At 44.2% G+C, this 21,161-nt stretch overlaps 1 protein-coding gene across 5 annotated transcripts in view; it reads left to right on the top strand.

The window, feature by feature from the left end:
• ppp2r3b (protein phosphatase 2, regulatory subunit B'', beta) overlaps positions 1-21,161 on the top strand; it is a 57,086-nt gene that overhangs the window by 23,395 nt on the left and 12,530 nt on the right. For 4 of the 5 annotated variants that reach the window (XM_046358831.1, XM_046358848.1, XM_046358822.1 and 1 more), the window contains exons 3-5: positions 13,440-13,625; positions 14,257-14,360; positions 20,425-20,527. In XM_046358831.1, the coding sequence (XP_046214787.1) occupies positions 13,440-13,625; positions 14,257-14,360; positions 20,425-20,527 (393 nt within the window). Of the gene's footprint in view, positions 1-2,040; positions 2,590-13,439; positions 13,626-14,256; positions 14,361-20,424; positions 20,528-21,161 lie in introns of those variants that run through there. The other variant, XM_046358857.1, reaches the window with a different exon arrangement.

Genomic DNA, 21,161 nt, shown 5'->3' with positions numbered 1-21,161 from the left:
TACGCAACAAGCTCTCACTGAGAGCATGGTATACTGTTCATATTTAGAGCCTTCAGATTAGACACGTTGATGGGTGGACTCACTGTGTAAGAATGTGTTTATTTGTGTTTGACATGGTCTCTCTATAGTGTACCATGCCTACTTTTGTCTCTCTGCAATAGTTTTTATTTAACTGAAATGTTTTTTGTGTCTTCATCTCTTGGCAACCAGGGTAGGCTATAGCCTTTCAACAGCAGAGCAGACAAAAGCCCAAGGCTGAATTGGTGAGTGGTGCCATTGTTAAGTAGTTTTGGCCTCTGTGTGAGTGTGTGTGTGAGAGAGTGGCACTGTTGGCACTGACAGCTGTCCTCTCCAGTGAAGGCCCATCTGATTCTCCCAGTCAGTCCAGTAGTACTCAGAGCTCACTGGTACTACAGTGAGACTTCTCTCTCTCCCTCCCTCTCTGTGTTCCATTTTCCAAAAAGAGGCTGTGTCCTAAAGTGTGAACGAACAGATCGTTATCACAGAATAATAACTCTGTTTAGGAAACAACTTCAGATTATGTCTCTTGCTAATGCTGACAGAATATATATATATGTATATGTAGACAGTTTCATGTGCTCAGTTTGAGTCCTCGTGTTTTCCTTTCGCGTTTGTGTCGAGCTGACGAGCGTAGAGGGACAACAAAAGGCAGATGGCGTGAAAAGGCTTCACAAATTGCTTATCAAACTGGTGCCGTATCCTGCTATTGGGGGACAACAGGATCTAGGTTTGTGCTGAAACCAGTGGAAGAATGTGGACTCTGTGATCCTGTCATCTAAAAATACTTATCATTTTAGCCCGGCTGTGTTTTCTATTCACACCCTGCATTTTTACACACACACACACACACACACACACACACACACACACACACACACACACACACACACACACACACACACACACACACACACACACACACACACACACACACACACACACACACACACACACACACAGAGCTCAAGTCACTTTCAGCCTAATTAGATTTGTTTGAGAGAACAACTGGCGTTTTATAAAAACATCTCTCCTCTTGAACGCACCCCTCCTCCACGCCTAGGCTGCCTAGTGCCGTTGGATCTGCACGTTTATGGGGAATTGATGTAATTGCTGTCAGTCCAGGACAGGAGGCGGATGTTTGCTCAAGCACTAAAGATACATACATACTTGTTTCTCCAGATCTGGTGTCTTGGGTTGCCCAAACAGTGCTCGCTGGTGCTTTTAATAGGCAGAGACTGGTTCGGCCATCATTCTTTGAAATTCAACACTTCCCCTTCCATACCGCCGGCTAGGGCCCGTCAACTATAATAAGACGTGGAATGGATGGCAGCCCAAGCCTGTGAAGGGAAGGCAAAACAAAGGAAGACCATACGACGTGATGCACAGAGGAAAACTGAGGCTTTTCTTTCCCCACTTTTTGTGAGTTGTCACAAGTTTTGATGGCTTCTCCTATCATCCTCGTCGGCTCAAGTATACACATTCATCCCTCAGCAAAAGGTGTGCCCTGCCTACATATATTTTGAATTTGGTTAAATATACCTTTTCAATATGACGGAGGCCCACTAATGAATCTGGCTGCTGCCACAGAACCTAGTATCTCATTCTGAGTGGACTCTTTGAATTACCAACAAAATAGGAGGAAGAACTGACGGTGACTTTTGCATTTCGAAGCTCTTGCCCTGATGAAATGTTTGGTACTTCCAACTACCAGCTGGATTGTGGTCATAAAGAGACAGCTCTAGGTATTTTCCTGTGGCACAGACCTACTAGTGTCTCTCGGGGAACCGTTAGGTAATATGGTTGCTGTGCTGTTAGGAAGCTGGTAAGCAGGGGGTCATCTTGGCATTTGGCTGGCATTCCCAAGTTAGCGGGCCCTCAACAACAGCAGGTCTGTCTCTTTACATAACCTTCTATGAGAGCTGAGGAATGCAAACTGGAAAGGGCATATCCACACCTCTCTCTCTCTCACACACACAGTCCTTATCTCCCTAGTGGCTGCTGGTAGGCTGGGGCTCCCTGACCCTAGCAGTCAGTCCCTGTCGTGTTTGGTGTGTGTGTGTGTGTGTAGGACAGCAGACAGACGGGCAGAGTTTTGAGGCTCGTGACACTGCAGCAGCTGCTGCCCAGCATTAAGAAGTTCTCGCTCTGTTAAAGGACAGTCACAGGGACAGAGGAGCGCTACCACTACTTCCACTGCCTGCTGTTACGCTGACTTCAAGAGGCTCTCCCAGGACGAGGACAGTGGACACGCACTGAGTGTTTGTTTGTTTGAGTAATTAGCCTAACTACTGTTAGCACTACTACTACTCCCACTACTACTCTTGCGATTCCTACTATTGGGACAATCCATAGGAAGATAATCCCATTGGATCAGAGTGTGGATCTGTGTGTGCGTTTGTGCGGAGGCATCCTGTCCTGTCTGGCGCGAGGATGAGGATGAAGGAGCTGTCGTTGCGTCAGGACCCTGACCTGAGGAAGGAGCTGGCTCTGCTGGCCCGCGGATGTGACTTCGTTCTGCCATCACGCTTCAAGAAGAGGCTCCGAGCCTTCCACGCTGAGCAAGGACAGGCAGGTGGTCCACTCCCAATACAAGACTGTTTTCATCCTCTCTAGTGTTTGTCTGTATGAATGATTGTTTCGGCTAAGCCTTCCAGCAAGGACAGATCTGCGGTCCTACTGTAGCCTATGAGGCGGCAGTCTGAGTCCATCAATCTACTATGTCCATCAGCAGTAGGCAAACTGAAGAATGTAAAAGCTTTCCAAAAGGACAGGTCCTATACTATAGCAGTCTAGGACAAACATTACTGGCTGTGACATGATTTGTGGCTTATAACAAGGACGTGCATGTTGTCCATCCATGTTGTCTGTTGCGGTCTGTTACTCTTGGGGTTAGATACATTTTGGATTGTGGCAAAGGAAGACTGGGTTAGGGGCTGGAAATGAATGTTTCTTTTGTTCAGTAGATCATGGTTGGATTCCAATGTCACGAATACCACTTAGCATGCTCCAATACATAGCTTTATTATAGAATGGTACGCTAGTATGGATATTGGAACAGAGGCCAAGTCACATTTTTATGGCTTTACTCCCATGTCTCACAAACTCTGATTTGTAGATGCATTGTGGGTAATGTAGTTGATGTAACCAGCAGTAGCTGTGCTTGTAGTTGGAGGTGTGAACATTAAATATTTTAATGAAATGGAGACATTAAGAATAAATATATATTCCACAAAATGTAAAAACACAGTGCATTTATCAAAACTACCACTAACAGGTCCCGATCATAAAGGGGAAAAATAATGCAACAATGCTGCAATGTTAGTAGAAGATATGCATCTTTCTAATTATTTGCCATGGATATAAAGCGCTCCACACGCCATCGTTAAGTTGGAAAAATGGCAGAGAAAGGCAAGCCACCGCAGCGAACAGCCTGCTCTGCTGCCCTGTGTGTGTTTTTTTTTTAAATAGATGACCTAACTTTACAAAGTAACAATTGGTGCGTTGGAAACATGATGAAGTATGGACTGACTGCTGGGAACATGCCTACAAGCTGTCAAACTATTGTAAATAAGTGACAAGCTACACAGTGTTTATCACTGCAGTGCCCAACATCCTTAGCTAGCTAGAATTCTATCCCTGTGTTTGTCAGTGAAGCTAGCTAGCAGCAGGCAGGCTACCACAAGCTAAATCAGCTGATGGAATCACTGGGGACCGATATACTTGCACATTTTTTGTGCAGGAGTAAAGATGTTTTGTTTTTACAACTTTCTCACTGCTGATCAGAGTATGCACACAACGGAACACAACAGCAAGTGGCCACTCGATAAAGGGCTTCGGGACTGTTTGGTTTGTGATTCAGCCTATGACTGTGTTTCGTTAGAATTTCATTGCTCCTTAGCGTTCATACGCAATAGGACCATATTCTGAATTGTGGAATTTTATACATTTTTCTCACACAAAAAAATACAAAAATAAATGACAGTTTTAAAATTAAGTAAAATTGTCAATTTGTCACATCCCTAATTGTAGTCATTCCAGTAGGTCTGTTTTTTAAATTTTATATATATATAAAAAAAAAAACTTTAACTAGGCAAGTCAGTTGAGAACAAATTCTTATTTTCAATGACTGCCTAGGAACAGCGGGTTAACTGCCTGTTCAGGGCCAGAACGACAGATTTGTACCTTGTCAGCTCGAGGATTTGAACTTGCAACCTTCCGGTTACTAGTCCAACGCTCTAACCACTAGGCTACCCTGTGTGTAAATGGCTTCCAGTTAGATCTTAGGCAACCTGTCTATACTATGGCACAGGTGAGCCATAATTTGCTTAAACTGATAGTTTGAGATTTTGGCAATTAACGCTAGCTGATCTCTTCGTCATTGCGCTAGTTAGCAATTGCTCTCGAACTATCCATTTAAACCAAGAAATCCCACACAGAGAAACAACATGTTTTCTAAGGGGGACCTGGCCCAAGAAGACCGATCCAAAGCTTTGCCACAGTTTGGTTTTAGGCTGTTTTTAAGGATACTGTTGTTGTGGTTGTAAATGTTGTCCCAGGACACGATAAACTTAAATTCAGGTTAGGGGTGAGCCCCAAGTTGAGGTGCCCTTGTGGACTGTGTTTAGTTTGACCGACCATGCAGTTCTTGTGAATGTGTGGAATATTGCAAGGATTAGCGGTTGTGCTTAGGGGAGCGCTGCTGGTGGAAAGAGAGTGGTGGGGTGGGAGGGGGTTGGACAGTTGAGTGGGGCAGCAGGAGTAATCTGTCCTTTTATAGCCATAGCTGACACCCGCGCGCAGAGGGGAGCAAGGGAAGATCAACAGCATTTATCTATGTCTGCTCTGAGCAGAATACCACCTGACAGAATGCCACAGAATATTTCCAAACAGACAACACTGCGCACGCCGTACAAGGACTCATGTAGATAGACATTTAGACTTCTAGATCACTGCTCTCTTAGTCATCTGTATGAATTAGGATAACTGACTTTGACAATAAGGCATGTTGTTACAGAGCCATGTGTAGGGTGAGTTAAAGGCCACTGACTGGAGATTGGGGAAAACAGAATACAACAAAACACACAAATTTTTGTTTTAGGAGCACCAAACATTATTTGTTTTCAGGCATGGACACAGCTCATTTAAAGGACGAGCAGATCAATCCAGAGGTTAGATTCTTGAGTCATGTAAATGGTCTCTGGGAATGATGTACATTTTGACATTTATGTCGTTTTAGCAGACAGCTCGATGGCAGTCTGCACTTATCTGCCTGATAACACTCATGGGAAAGCTAAAAAGAAGCCCAGCAACAATATGCTGTCCTAAGTTAACATTAGAAAATATTACCAAGGTGACATCGTCCACTGAATCACATTTTCACCCTCAAGAGTCAGTTAATTTACCAAAAACTACTGTATAAACCTGTAGCTAATATTGTCATTTTTTTTTTCATGAGCAAGTCTTCACTATCTAATTCTACATCTAGGTGTTTTGTGGTGGCAGAATAAGTTTATGAAATGTGCATGAAAATTTGCTGTCTGAACCCGTCTCCAGTCAATCCATATGAAAGGAAAGGCAGGGATGCTAACACCAGTTCACACACTCCATGCTAAATATTCCCTCTAGCTAACTAGTTCTAACTAGTTTTAACTAATGCACAAATTAGTTTATGTGAATAGTGCACTGAGTTTCACAGTACAGCTGACTTTTCTCTACAACTTTATTGCGTTCGCCAAATGTTACATAGTAGCAAGGCACCGTACCAGCTGTCAGTCAACTTCATCAACAAGCTAGCAAACTAAGTGCACTATTTTTGACCAGAGCCCTATGACCAAAAGTAGTGCACTGTGTAGAGAATAGGGTGCAGTGTTTTTTTATCTCCCCTTCAGACTCACTTCAGCCCATAGAAAAATAATGAACATCTTAGCCATATTGAGTGTACCTGTAAAGTATCTATCAAACCCTTGTCTGACTCATCTACTGTAGAAGTTGGGAGGATTTCTACCTGTTGATTAGGATATCCTAATAGTATGTGTGCTATGCATGATGGGTCTATGCAAATCGTAATGGGGTGTTTGGGATCAAATTGATCATGACCGGTATACTAGGGTTAATATCATACAGGCTGGTTATCATATAGCTTATTATAAACTGGGTGGTTCGAGCCCTGAATGCTGATTGGCTGACAGCAGTGGTAGATCAGACCGTATACCACGGGTATGAGACATGTATTTTTACTTATCTAATTGCGTTGGTAACCAGTTTAGAATGGCAATAAGGCACCTCGGGGGTTTGTGGTATATGGCCAATATACCACGGATAAGGGATGTATCCAGGCACTCTGTGTTGCGTCGTGCATAGGAACAGTTTTTAGCTGTGGTATATTGGCCATATACCACACCTCCTCGTGCCTTACTGCTTAAATAACACACACAGCTCAGCCATTATGAGCCTAGGAGCAGACAACTCTGTCATTCTGTCTTCGGTGGAAACATTGTAGGGACACACACAGCTGTGCCCAATCTCTGACATGCTTTGGGTTTTATGTTACTGGGGTTGCAGCAGGCACTTTGGAATAACATTCAGGTTTGATCTCCACAGATTCAGAGAGTAGAACAATGGTGGGTCTGGTTGTACCCTATGACATAAGCAAAGCACCAATCCCTTGAACAATGCTGAATGTTTGCTGATGACACTCTCTCACTCAATTCACAGGGCTTTATTGGCATGGGAAATTTGTTTACATTTCAAAAGCAAGTGAAATAGATAATATGTGAAATAAGCAATTAGAAATTACATTTACATTTAAGTCATTTAGCAGACTCTCTTATCCAGAGCGACTTACAAATTGGTGCATTCACCTTATGACATCCAGTGGAACAGTCACTTTACAATAGTGCATCTAAATCTTAAAGGGGGGGGGGGTGAGAAGGATTACTTATCCTATCCTAGGTATTCCTTAAAGAGGTGGGGTTTCAGGTGTCTCTGGAAGGTGGTGATTGACTCCGCTGTCCTGGCGTCGTGAGGGAGTTTGTTTCATAAACTCAACAGTAAACATTACACACACATGCCTGCTATGAACTGCTGTTCTTCTCTAATCAGGGGTCTGGCATTCAGGCCCAGCCAAGATAGCTCTTGTCCTGTCTCTCTGGGTGGCTGTCTCCTGACTGCTTTCAGAGACATGCTGGTTATCTCTGGTTGCCAGATTACACTCGTACACAAGTATAACAAAACACACACACACACACACACCTACATTTAGAGCTCTCTGATCTCTTTTTTTACTCTACTATTAGGCCTAATTAACTACTTGTTGTTTACAAACTGATAACGTTTGATACTTTATGTCAGGGATGTTTAGAATAGGCCAGGCTGTCTTCTCTGTTTTTCCTTTAGCATGTAAATAATCTCTATTTTGCCAAAGTAACAGGCTACTTACTCCTTGTTGATTAACTTCTTAACCTTAACATCTATAGTATTCTGTTGAATGACTGAAATGTTACAAATCCTATTGATATGGATTTTGCCATCTTCACTTCTGTCTTGGGCTTTGCTTCTTGTGTTGTTCATTAATTGGGCTAGTCCATATACACATAAGGCAACCAACCTACTGCTTTAGTTGGGCTACAAACGTAGGTCTACTAATATCTACCAGTACTTACTTACCTGTCTGGTCATAAGCTTAGGTCTACCAATACCTACCTACCTCTTTGGTTGGGCTACATCAACTCCGGTCTACCATGACCTACCTACATCTCTAGTAGGGCAGGGAATTGCCAGGGGCCTCACTTTATGATATTATCACGATACGTAGGTGCCAAAACTATATGTATTGTGATTCGATACTGAGATTTTGTGATTCAATGTTCCAAACATATTGTTCACCATATGTCTGCTACAGAGGGACAAGAGAGCCATGAGAAAACAACACGTTTTAATTAGTCATAGAATTAACCTTCACCCTACCTGACACCCTAGACTCACTCCAATTTGCTTACTGCCCAAATGGGTCCACAGACGATGCAATCTCAACCACACTGCACACTGCCCTAACCCATCTGGACAAGAGGAATACCTATGTGAGAATGCTGTTCATCGACTACAGCTCGGCATTTAACACCATAGTGCCCTCCAAGCTCGTCATCAAGCTCGAGACCCTGGGTCTCGACCCCGCCTTGTTCAACTGGGTACTGGACTTCCTGACGGGCCGCCCCCAGGTGGTGAGGGTAGGCAACAACATCTCCACCCCGCTGATCCTCAACACTGGGGCCCCACAAAGGTGCGTTCTGAGCCCTCTCCTGTACTCCCTGTTCACCCACGACTGCGTGACCATGCACGCCTCCAACTCAATCATCAAGTTTGCGGACGACACAACAGTGGTAGGCTTGATTACCAAAAACGACGAGACTGCCTACAGGGAGGAGGTGAGGGCCCTCGGAGTGTGGTGTCAGGAAAATAACACTCAACGTCAACAAAACTAAGGAGATGATTGTGGACTTCAGGAAACCGCAGAGGGAACACCCCCCCCCCCCCCTATCGACATCGATGGAACAGTTGTGGAGAGGGTAGTAAGTTTTAAGTTCCTCGGCGTACACATCACGGACAAACTGAATTGGTCCACCCACACAGACAGCACACAGAGGCTGAAGAAATTTGGCTTGTCACCAAAAGCACCCACAAACTTCTACAAATGCACAATCGAGAGCATCCTGTCGGGCCTGTATCACCGCCTGGTACGGCAACTGCTCCGCCCACAACCGTAAGGCTCTCCAGAGGGTAGTGAGGTCTGCACAACCCATCACCGGGGGCAAACTACCTGCCCTCCAGGACTCCTACACCACCCGATGTTACAGGAAGGCCATAAAGATCATCAAGGACATCAACCACCCGAACCACTGCCTGTTCACCCCGCTATCATCCAGAAGGCGAGGTCAGTACAGGTGCATCAAAGCTGGGACCGAGAGACTGAAAAACAGCTTCTATCTCAAGGCCATCAGACTGTTAAACAGCCACCACTAACATTGAGTGGCTGCTGCCAACACACTGACTCAACTCCAGCCACTTTAATAATGGGAATTGATGGGAAATGATGTAAAATATATCACTTGCCACTTTAAACAATGCTACCTAATATAATGTTTACATACCCTACATTATTCATCTCATATGTATACGTATATACTGTACTCTATATCATCTACTGCGTCCTTATGTAATACATGTATCACTAGCCACTTTAACTATGCCACTTTGTTTACATAGTCATCTCATATGTATATACTGCACTCAATACCATCTACTGTATCTTGCCTATGCCGCTCTGTACTATCACTCATTCATATATCTTTATGTACATATTCTTTATCCCCTTATACTTGTGTCTATAAGGTAGTAGTTTTGGAATTGTTAGCTAGATTACTTGTTGGTTATTACTGCATTGTCGGAACTAGAAGCACAAGCATTTCGCTACACTCGCACTAACATCTGCTAACCATGTGTATGTGACAAATAACGATTTGATTTGAAGGGTGGTACTCAGTTATGTGTTCAGATCACAATATTAATTTCTGTCACATTTTTTGCAGTTTTACTTTAGTGCCATATTGCAAACAAGATGCATGTTTTGAAATACATGCATACATGCATACATACAGTGGGGCAAAAAAGTATTTAGTCAGCCACCAATTGTGCAAGTTCTCCAACATAAAAATAGAGGCCTGTAATTTTCATCATTGGTACAATTCATCTATGACAGACAAAATGGAAGAAAAAATTTCCAGAAAATCACATTGTAGGATTTTAAATGAATTTATTTGCAAATTATGGTGGAAAATAAGTATTTGGTCACCTACAAAAAAGCAAGATTTCTGGCTCTCACGGACCTGTAACTTCTTTAAGAGGCTCCTCTATCCTCCACTCGTTACCTGTATTAATGGCACCTGTTTGAACTTATCAGTGTAAAAGACACCTGATAATCTCCCTCGATCTGGGGCTCCACGCAAGATCTCACCCTGTGGGGTCAAAATGATCATAAGAACGGTGAGCAAAAATCCCAGAACCACACAGGGGAACCTAGTGAATGACCTGCAGAGAGCTGTGACCAAAGTAACAAAGCCTACCATCAGTAACACACTATGCCGCCAGAGACTCAAATTCTGCAGTGCTAGACGTGTCCCCCTGCTTAAGCCAGTACATGTCCAGGCCTGTCTGAAGTTTGCTAGAGAGCATTTGGATGATCCAGAAGAAGATTGGGAGAATGACATATAGTCAGATGAAACCAAAATAAAAAAAATTGGTAAAAACTCAACTCGTCGTGTTTGGAGGACAAAGAATGCTGAGTTGCATCCAAAGAACACCATACCTACTGTGAAGCATGGGGGTGGAAACATAATGCTTTGGGGCTGTTTTTCTGCAAAGGGACCAGGACGACTGATCCGTGTAAAGGAAAGAGTGAATGGGGCCATGTATCGTGAGATTTTGAGTGAAAACCTCCTTACATCAGCAAGGGCATTGAAGATGAAACGTGGCTGGGTCTTTCAGCATGACAATGATCCCAAACACACCGCCCGGGCAACGAAGGAGTGGCATTTCAAGGTCCTGGAGTGGCCTAGCCAGTCTCCAGATCTCAACCCCATAGAAAATCTTTGGAGGGAGTTGAAAGTCTGTGTTGCCCAGCAACAGCCCCAAAACATCACTGCTCTAGAGGAGATCTGCATGGAGGAATTGGCCAAAATACCAGCAACAGTGTGTGAAAACCTTGTGAAGACTTACAGAAAACTTTTGGCCTCCGTCATTGCCAACAAAGGGTATATAACAAAGTATTGAGAAACTTTTGTTAGTGACCAAATACTTATTTTCCACCATAATTTGCAAATAAATGCATTAAAAAATCCTACAATGTGATTTTCTGGATTTTTTTCTTCTCATTTTGTCTGTCATAGTTGAAGTGTACCTATGATTTCAATTATAGGCCTCATCTTTTTAAGTGGTAGAACTTGCACAATTGGTGGCTGACTAAATACTTTTTTGCCCCACTGTACATAGATACGTGTGTGTGTGTGTGTGTGTGTGTGTGTGTGTGTGTGTGTGTGTGTGTGTGTGTGTGTGTGTATTTATACACTGCTCTTATTAAATACTTTTTTCTTTACATAGTTGAATGTGCTGACAACAAAATCACACACAAATGATCCATGGAAATCAAATTTATCAACCCATGTAGGTCTGGATTTGGAGTCCCATTCAAAATTAAAGTGGAAAACCACACTACAGGCTGATCCAACTTTGATGTAATGTCCTTAAAACATGTCAAAATGAGGCTCAGTAGTGTGTGGCCTCCACGTGCCTGTATGACCTCCCTACAGCGCCTGGGCATACTCCTGATGAGGTGGCGGATGGTCTCCTGAGGGATCTACTCCCAGACCTGGACTAAAGCATCCGCCAACTCCTGGACAGTCTGTGGTGCAACGTGGGGTTGGTGGATGGAGCGAGACATGATGTCCCAGATATGCTCAATTGGATTCAGGTCTGGGGAACGGGCGGGCCAGTCCATAGCATCAATGCCTCCCTCTTGCAGGAACTGCTGACACTCTCCAGCCACATGAGGTCTAGCATTGTCTTGCATAAGGAGGAACCCAGGGCCAACTGCACCAGCATATGGTCTCACAAGGGGTCTGAGGATCTCATCTCGGTACCTAATGGCAGTCAGGCTACCTCTGGCGAGCACATGGAGGGTTGTGCGGCTCCCCAAAGAAATGCCACCCCACACCATGACTGACCCACCGCCAATCCGGTCATGCTGGAGTATGTTGCAGGCAGCAGAACGTTCTCCACGGCGTCTCCAGACTCTGTCACATGTGCTCAGTGTGAACCTGCTTTCATCTGTGAAGAGCACAGGGCGCCAGTGGCGAATTTGCCAATCTTGGTGTTCTCTGGCAAATGCCAAACGTCCTGCACGGTGTTGGGCTGTAAGCACAACCCCCACCTGTGGACGTCGGGCCCTCATACCACCCTCATGGAGTCTGTTTCTGACCGTTTGAGGAGACACATGCACATTTGCGGCCTGCTGGAGGTCATTTTGCAGGGCTCTGGCAGTGCTCTTCCTTGCACAAAGGCTGAGGTAGTGGTCCTGGTGCTGGGTTGTTGCCCTCCTACGGCCTCCTCCACGTCTCCTGATGTACTGGCCTGTCTCCTGGTAGCGCCTCCATGCTCTGGACACCGCTGACAGACACAGCAAACCTTCTTGCCACAGCTCGCATTGATGTGCCATCCTGAATGGGCTGCACTACTTGAGCCACTTGTGTGGGTTGTAGACTCCGTCTCATGCTACCACTAGAGTGAAAGCACCGCCAGCATTCAAAATTGACCAAAACATCAGCCAGGAAGCATAGGAACTCTCTCATCCAAAGTGTAATTAGTATCTTCACCATGGTTAAAGGGATATTCAATTTTTGCATTTTTTTTTTTCTTTCCACAAATAGGTGCCCCTCTTCGCGAGGCACTAGAAAATCTCCCTGGTCTTTGGTTAAATCTGTTTTGAAATTCACTGTTTGACTGTGGGACCTTGGAGATAATTATATGTGTGGGGGTACAGAGATCGGTAATCATTTAAAAAAAAAAAACATGTTAAACACACAGTTAGTCCATGCAACGTATTATGTGACTTGTTAAGCACATTTTTACTCCTGAACGTATTTAGGCTTGCCCTAACAAAGGGGTTCAATACTAATTTCAGCTTTTCATTTTAAATAATTAATTCAAACATAATTGACATTATGGGGTGTAGTGTGTAGGCCAGTGACACAGATTCTAAATTCAGGCTGTGACATAACATTTGGAAAAAGTCAATGGGTGTGAGTACTTTCTGATGGCACTGTGCCTCTCTTGTCAGGAAATAATTCATTGGATCAACCATCTCTAGAGCATTTTCACTTACCATTCTGTATGTTGATATCAGGTCATGCAGTAGGCTGTATTTTACAGCTTTGCATTTGAAATGAACATGGTTCACTGCTGTCAATTATTCTTGGATCGTAGCATACATTATTCAATGCTTTCATTCAGATAATTTGATACATAATTCCATTCATCTGTTGCTTTTTCGATGTAGACTTGTGTGTAGAAGTCTATCCTGCTGGTTTGCGCCTGCCAGAATGTCTCTTAGTGTAAATGGTGTGTTTTGAACATTCCAACATCACTTGACACATCTTTATTGAAAGCCATTAGTTAATTGGTTGAAGGGAGGGGGAAGTCGTTTCCCTAATGGGGCAGATGGAGGCGGGGCCGGTGGTGGATTACTTTATTGGGACTAGGTAGTCTTTGCTTACTTTAGCCAGCACTAGTGTCGTTGGGTCCTAAATGTTAGATACTGTTAGCCGCTGATGCTAACACAGGCTATTTCTGTCCTGTCTGTTTCTCCTCAGGCCCAGGTGAAGAGCGAGGCGCCTGTTCCCACGGCGCTGAGTGAAAGCATTCCAAAGTTCTACTTTCCGCGGGGGCGGCCCAAAGCCAACCTCAACATCGACAGCCTCATTGCTAAGATCGAGAAAATATTTTCCCAATTCCCCAATGAAAGGGCCACCATTGAGGACATGGGGAAGGTTGCCAAGGTGAGAAGGTGATTTGTAGTGCCGAGGCTCTGTAGCCACCCAGCAAATTTGTTTTTATTAGTGCAATTAGCCCTTGGCTTTAGTTAAGGTTTGCAGCGCAGACTTGGTTTTTCTCTCTCTCTTAACCCATGAAAATATTATTTCTGACCCCCCCCTAGGTATGTGACCGCTGACCTGTGGGGGAACCTGAGTTGAGAAAAACATCAGTCAGGTTACCTCGGGGAGGTCTTTGGGGGGAAACACCACTATTATCTGTGGGATATGGGCACTTTATTGACATTTTCAAACCAAATCGAATCCTCTTCAGGTCAACGCCAGTCAGCCCAGGAAATCGCTGTGTCACGTTTTGACGGCTGGATTAAACGTTTAGTTAGTTGGAATTAGAGCAGAGTGACTGACAGCTGTAAGGTGGAGAGAGAAAATCAAAAAAGCACTGTAAAACAAAATAACATTTAGTTCACCCTGATGGAGGACAATGTTGGACATTTAAGCGTGTAGCTGGACAATATTTAGTTTGACACAGTTCTATTACGTGTGACCTGTAAAGGATAGTTAAGTGAACTGACATTCAACTGCACAGAAGAGGACACTCGTCTAAATCCCTTATTTCTCCCTTCTTATCCCCCTCCAGGCGTGCGAGTGTCCGCTCTACTGGAAAGCCCCATTGTTCAATTCGGCTGGAGGCGATAGGACGGGCTTCGTGTCCGTTCACAAGTTTGTGGCCATGTGGAGAAAGTAAGACTATGGCTCTTGTACCCAGCCAGCCGACCCCACAGAGCTACTCTCACAACCCATAGTCTCTCGTAAACATCTACCAATAGCCACATGTGATGGCCAAAGCTTAAGCAAAGAGTACACAGTAACTGGTCTTCCAATAATGTTTTGTCCTATTTTTTCATAGCAAATAAAACGGTTGAAAAACAAACTGAAACTGAAATGTTTACATGTACAGTGCATTCGGAAAGTATTCAGACCACTCGACTTTTCCTCATCAATCTACACACAATACCCCGTAATGACAAAGAACAAAATGGTTTTAGAAATGTTGAAATTATTTTTAAAAAATTAAAGATTACATTTACATAAGTATTCAAACCCTTTACTCTACTTTGTTGAAGCACCTTTGGCAGCGATTACAGCCTCGAGTCTTCCTGGATATGATGTTACACCTATATTTGGGGAGTTTCTCTCTCTTCTCTGCAGATCCCCTCAAGCTCTGTCGGGTTGGATGGGGAGTGTCGCTGCACAGGTATTTTCAGTTCTCTCCAGAAATGTTCGATCGGGTTCAAGTCTGGGCTCTGGCTGGGCCACTCAAGGACATTCAGAGACTTGTCTGAAGCCACTCCTGCGTTGGCTTGGCTGTGTGCTTAGGGTCGTCGTCTTGTTGGAAGGTGAACCTTCGTCCCAGTCTGAGGTCCTGAGCACTCTGGAGCAGGATTTTATCAAGGATCTCTCTGTACTTTGCTCCATTCATCTTTGCTGTGACTAGTCTCTCAGTCCCTGCCGCTGAAAAACATCCCCACAGCATGATGCTGCCCACCACCATGTTTCACAGTAGGGATGGTGCCAGGATCCCTCCACACGTAGCGCTTGGCTTTCAGGCCAAAGAGTTCAATCTTGCTTTTATTCAGACCAGAGAATCTTGTTTCTCCTGGTCGGAGAGTATTTAGGTGCCTTTTGGCAAACTCCAAGCGGATTGTCATGTGCCTTTTACTGAGGAGTGGCTTCCGTCTTGCAACTCTACGTAAAGGCCTGATTGGTTGAGTGCTGCAGAGATGGTTGTCCTCCCATCTCCACAGAGGAATTCTAGAGTTTTGTCATAGTGCCCATCAGGTTCTTGGACACCTCCCTGACCAAGGCCCTTTCCCTCGATTTAAGAATAATGGAGACCACTGTGTTCTTGGGGGCCTTCAATGCTGCAGAAGTGTTTTGGTACCCTTCCCCAGATCTGTGCCTATGGACAATTCATTCGACCTCATGGCTTGGTTGTTGCTCTGACATGCACTGTCAACTGTGGGACCTTTATATAGACAGGCGTTTGCCTTTCCAAATCATGTCCATCAATTGAATTTACCACAGGTGGACTCCAATCATGTTGTAGAAACTTCTCAAGGATGATCAATGGAAACCAGATGCACCTTTCGAGTCTCATAGCAAAGGGTCTGAATACTTATGTAAATAAGGTATTTCTGTTTTTTCTTTTATACATTTGCTAAAATTGACAAGCTGTTTTCGCTTTGTCATTTATGGGGTATTGTGTGAAGATTGCTGAAGATTTTTATTTATTTTTCCATTTTGGAATAAGGCTGTAAAGTAACAAAATGTGACCCGATTCAGGATACTAGGCGTATGTCGCAAGTGAATTGTTTGAACGTAGAAAAATGGTTATTTATCAAAATGTTTTTTGGCAGAATTGCCTTTTCAAACATGTGAACTTTCATGTGCCTTAATATCAAACTTGTATGCCATCTCTAAATACGAATAAAATTGTTAAATTACGAGCCTAGTTGGTTTAGTCACAGTGAAAGTCAGCAACCTTCCCGCTAGCCATGATTGGCTGAGATAAGGAGTAAGCTGGAAATGCCAAGAGATGAGTTTGGATTGGTCTGCCATATAGCACTCGTCTGCCTATTGGAGCTGGTCAGTATGTCTCGGTAATTGTGTTGAACGCCGCTTTTATTTTTTATATATTGAGTAGTAAAACTGCATAAATCTAATGTCAAGTTAAAGTGTACTGTTAACTAGCTTACGTTAGCTGGCTGTCTCGCTAGCTACCATTGTGTATGCTCTCCACTTTCTGGGGGACCGAGTTTTGAAATCAGTGGAATTCTAGTATGATAGCTAAGGAGATGGAGAAAACACCAGTCTGGATTACATCTTCAAACTAAGGGCAATGCGTGACCTGTGCTGGCAGCATTCTTGATCATTGCTACTCTAACTTCCACGAAGCATACAAAGCCCTCCTTTTGGCAAATATGACCACGACTCAATTTTGTTGCTCCCAGCCTATAGACAGAAACTAAAACAGTAAACGCCCGTGCTCAGGTCTGTTCAAAGCTGGTCCAACGAATCTGATTCCACGCTTCAAGATTGAAACAATCACGTGGACTGGGATATGTTCCGCATTGTGTCAAGTGAATTGGTGGTGATGTACCCGCGGTGACTATTAAAACCTTCCCAAATCAGAGACCGTGGATTGATGGCATTGATTCGCGCAAAACTGAATGCGTGAACCACTGAAACATGACAGACTACAAACAGTGTAGCTATTCCCTCCGCAAGGCAATCAAACAAGCTAAGCGTCAGTATAGAGACAAAGTAGAGTCGCAATTCAACGGCTCAGACACGAGACGTATGTGGCAGGGTCTACAGTCAATCACGGATGACAAAAAGAAAACAGTCCCCGTTGCGGACCAGGATGTCTTGCTCCCAGACGGACTAAACAACTTCTTTGCTCGCTTTGAGGACAATACAGTGCCAATGACACAGCCCGCTATGAAAACCTGCGGGCTCTCCTTCACCGCAGCCAGCATGAGTAAAACATTTAAACGTGTTAACCGTCGCAAGGCTGCCGGCCCAGACGGCATCCCTAGCCGCGTCCTAAGAGCATGCGCAGACCAGCTGGCTGGTGTGTTTACGGACATATTCAATTAATCCCTATCCCAGTCTGCTGTTCCCACATGCTTCAAGAGGGCCACCTTTGTTCCTGTTCCCAAGAAAGCTAAGGTAACTGAGCTAAACGACTATCGCCCTGTAGCACTCACTTCCGTCATCATGAAGTGCTTGGAGAGACTAGTCAAGGATCATATCACCTCCACCCTACCTGTCAACCGAGACCCACTCCAATTTGCTTACCGCCCCAATAGGTCCACAGACAGACAACACAATCACACTGCCCTAACCCAGCTGGACACGAGGAATACCTATGTGAGAATGCTGTTCATTGATTACAGTTCAGCATTTAACACCATAGTACCCTCCAAACTCGCCATTAAGCTTGAATCACTGGGTCTTGACCCTGCCCTGTGCAACTGGGCCCTGGACTTTCTGACGGGCCGGCCCCAGGTGGTGAGAGTAGGAAACAACATCTCCACAAGGGTGCGTTCTCAGCCCCCTCCTGTACTCCCTGTGCACCCATCACTCTGTGGCCATGCACGCCATCCAACTCAACCATCAAGTTTGCAGACAACACTACAGTGGTAGGCTTGATTACCAGCAACGACGAGATGGCTTACAGGGAGGAGGTGAGGGCCCTCTGAGTGTGGTGTCAGGAAAATAACCTCACACTCAACGTAAACAAAACAAAGGAGATGATTGTGGACTTCAGGAAACAGCAGAGGGAGCACCCCATCTGTGGAAAGTTTTAAGTTTGTTGGCGTACACATCATGGACCAACTGAAATGGTCCACTCTCACAGACAGCGTGGTGAAGAAGGTGCATCAGTGCCTCTTCAACCTCAGGAGGCTGAAGATATTTGGCTTGTAACAGAAAACACTCACAAACCTTTACAGACGCACAATTGACAGCATCATGTCGGGTTGTATCACCACCTGGTATGGCAACTGCTCCGCACCCAACTGTAAGGCTCTCCAGAGAGTAGTGAGGTCTGCACAGCGCATCACCGGGGGCCAACTACCTGCCCTCCAGGACACCTACATCACCCGATGTCACAGGAAGGCCAAAAAGATCATCAAGGACAACAACCACCCATTCCACTGCCTGTTCACCCGCTATCATCCAGAAGGCGAAGTCAGTACAGGTGCATCATAGCTGGGACCGAGAGACTGAAAAACAGCTTCTATCTCAAGGCCATCAGACTGTTGAACAGCCATCACTAACATTGACTGGCTGCTGCCAACACGCTGACTCAAATCTCAAGCCACTTTAATAATTAAAAATTGGATGTAATAAATGTATTACTGTTCAGTCACTTTAAACAATGCCACTTTATATAATGTTTACTGCATCTTGCCTATGCCGCACGGCCATCGCTCATCCATATATTTATATGTACATATTCTTATTCATCCTTTACACGTGTGTGTGTGTGTGTGTGTGTATATAAGGTAGTTGTTGTGAAATTGTTAAATTACTGCACGGTCACACATTTCGTTACACATGGTTAGTAGATGTTAATGCGAGTGTATGTGACCAATAAAATTGAATTTGATGGTCCATTGTTTAGCTAGCTAGCTAGATATATGTCTTTAAAAACACTCATGTCACTGCACTGTTGATAGACCAACGAGCTGGTAAATTCGCTCTGGCTATCTACTCTGATTTTAGACCAAGGGTAAGATAGTCTAGCTAGCTTCATTTTCAGATATTACGCGTGTCTAATTTTGACAAAGTATTTTCATTTCAAGTTAGTGTACTGTTGGCTTGCTCCCTAACTAACGTTACGTTATGCGTTGGGATTCATTGTCTATCTAGATACATTTCTTAACAAAATAATCTCGTTTTAGCGTGCCAGAGTGCAGAATAATTGTTGAACGCTCACCACCCGTTGCATATGTCCGGTGTCAGTAAACATCAACAAAGCGTAATTCAATTGTTGCCAGCAGCACAGTTAGTCACCAATGCTCTGGATAACATAATATATATGCCATTTAGCAGACGCTTTTATCCAAAGCGACTTACAGTCATGTGTGCATACATTCTACGTATGGGTGGTCCCGGGGATCGAACCCACTAACCTGGCGTTACAAGCGCCATGCTCTACCAACTGAGCTACACAAAGACCAACAGCCTGCTAGGGTGAGTAACATGGTCAGAGTGGGGTGTTCTCTCATTATGTGTCTGGAAGTAGCTAGCCAATGTTAGCCAGTTAGCTTGGGTGCTTGACTGTAGTTGTGAGGTCACAGCTTTCAGATCAACCCTACTTATTGGCCAGAGCGTCCAGTGTGTGCACTCAGAACGCGAAACGCTCTGTATTTACGAAAGGACAATCTGACAGCACAGTTGAAGTCACCAACGCTCTGGATAACATAAACAGCCTAACCAGCTCTGCTATGGCGAGTAATGTTCAGTGAGCTGTTCTCTCTCCCTTAGTTGTCTGGAAGTAGCTGGCAAGTTAGTACAGAACGCTCGGCTCAACCCTTAAAGAGATGGGTGGGGCTACGGCTTAAGAGGGTGTGAACAATGCTGAATGGGTGCAGACAATGAAGGGTTCTTCATAGTAGAACCAAAACATTGAAATACGGTTTTCTCAAAAGTGAATTTACAAATTGATCAACTTTTATAGCAGAATTACTTTCCCATTCATTCCTCAAATGGAGTGTATGATATACCATTTTGTAGTTCTGAGTCTCTACTTTTATCCAATGTAAAAAACAGAATTTCAAATGTTGCTGCATAAGACCGAATCCAGGTGGTGTCACAAATGTGGAAAAAGTAAATGGGTCCGAATACTTTCTGAAGGCACTGTTTCTCTTGGGGAAAGTAAGATGTACTGTACTCTACTGGACTGTTCTCTTGGTTGTGTGTTGTAAGCGTACTGTTTTAATAATGTGTGAGTCTCTAGAGATTTGGAGTGGAATGGCCCCTGACATTACCTCATGGCTCTGAGGGGGTTCAAAAAAGAAAGTTCCATTATGTCATCATCACTGCTGTAACACTCTGAGCCTGACCCAGCGTCATTTCAGAATCCTAATTTCAGAATGTATTAACCCGCACTGCCACTTCAGAGGTGAATGATTTCAGACTCGCTCTGAAGTGTTCTCTGATGGAGAGAAAAAAATAGGGAGAGAGAGAGACCCTGAAAAACCCTGAAACCATATGTTCCCTCTTTCCTTCCCAGAATGCTGCAGACCTGTCATGACGACGTGTCTAAGTTTGTACACCTCTTGGCCAAACCTGGCTGTAATTACCTGGAACAAGAGGACTTTATTCCATTCCTGCAGGTACAGGAACACCACACACACAGCCCCCCTGTGGAGAGCGAGTGGGTTTCTAGTTTGGGGAGAAGTGCTGGGCAGCGGCGTATTATTAGGAAGAGAAGCAAGGAGGGGGTTCTTTGGGGCAGGACAGGGGGAGAGGGGTATTTTGGGCCATTGGTAGAGTTAACATGAGGACTTCATTCCATTCAGTGGTGTTTTATACTGAACAGAAATATAAACCAACATTTAAGGTGTAGGTCCCTTGAGCTGAAATAAGAGATCCCTACACACAAAAAGCATAATTCACTCACATTTTATGCACATCCCAGTTAGTGAGCATTTCTTCTTTACCACGATAATCCATTCACCTGGCAGGTGTGGCATATTAAGAAGCTGATTAAACTGCATGGTCATTACACAGGTGTACCTTGTGTTGAGGACAATAAAAGGCCACTCTAAAATGTGCAGTTTTGTTGCACAACACAATGCCACAAATATCTCCGGTTTTGAGGAAGCATGCAATTATTATTACTATTTTAAACCTTTTTATTTAACTAGGCAAGTCAGTTAAGAACAAATTCTTGTTCAGAACAAACTGCTTTGTTCAGGGGCAGAACGACAAATTTTTACTTTGTCAGCTCAGGGATTCGATCTAGCA

This window comes from Oncorhynchus gorbuscha, linkage group LG01 (genome assembly GCF_021184085.1).
Source record: "Oncorhynchus gorbuscha isolate QuinsamMale2020 ecotype Even-year linkage group LG01, OgorEven_v1.0, whole genome shotgun sequence".
NCBI lineage: Eukaryota > Metazoa > Chordata > Actinopteri > Salmoniformes > Salmonidae > Oncorhynchus > Oncorhynchus gorbuscha.
The sequence above is the reverse complement of the archived record's forward strand: the minus strand, read 5'-3'. Positions and strand labels throughout refer to the sequence as shown.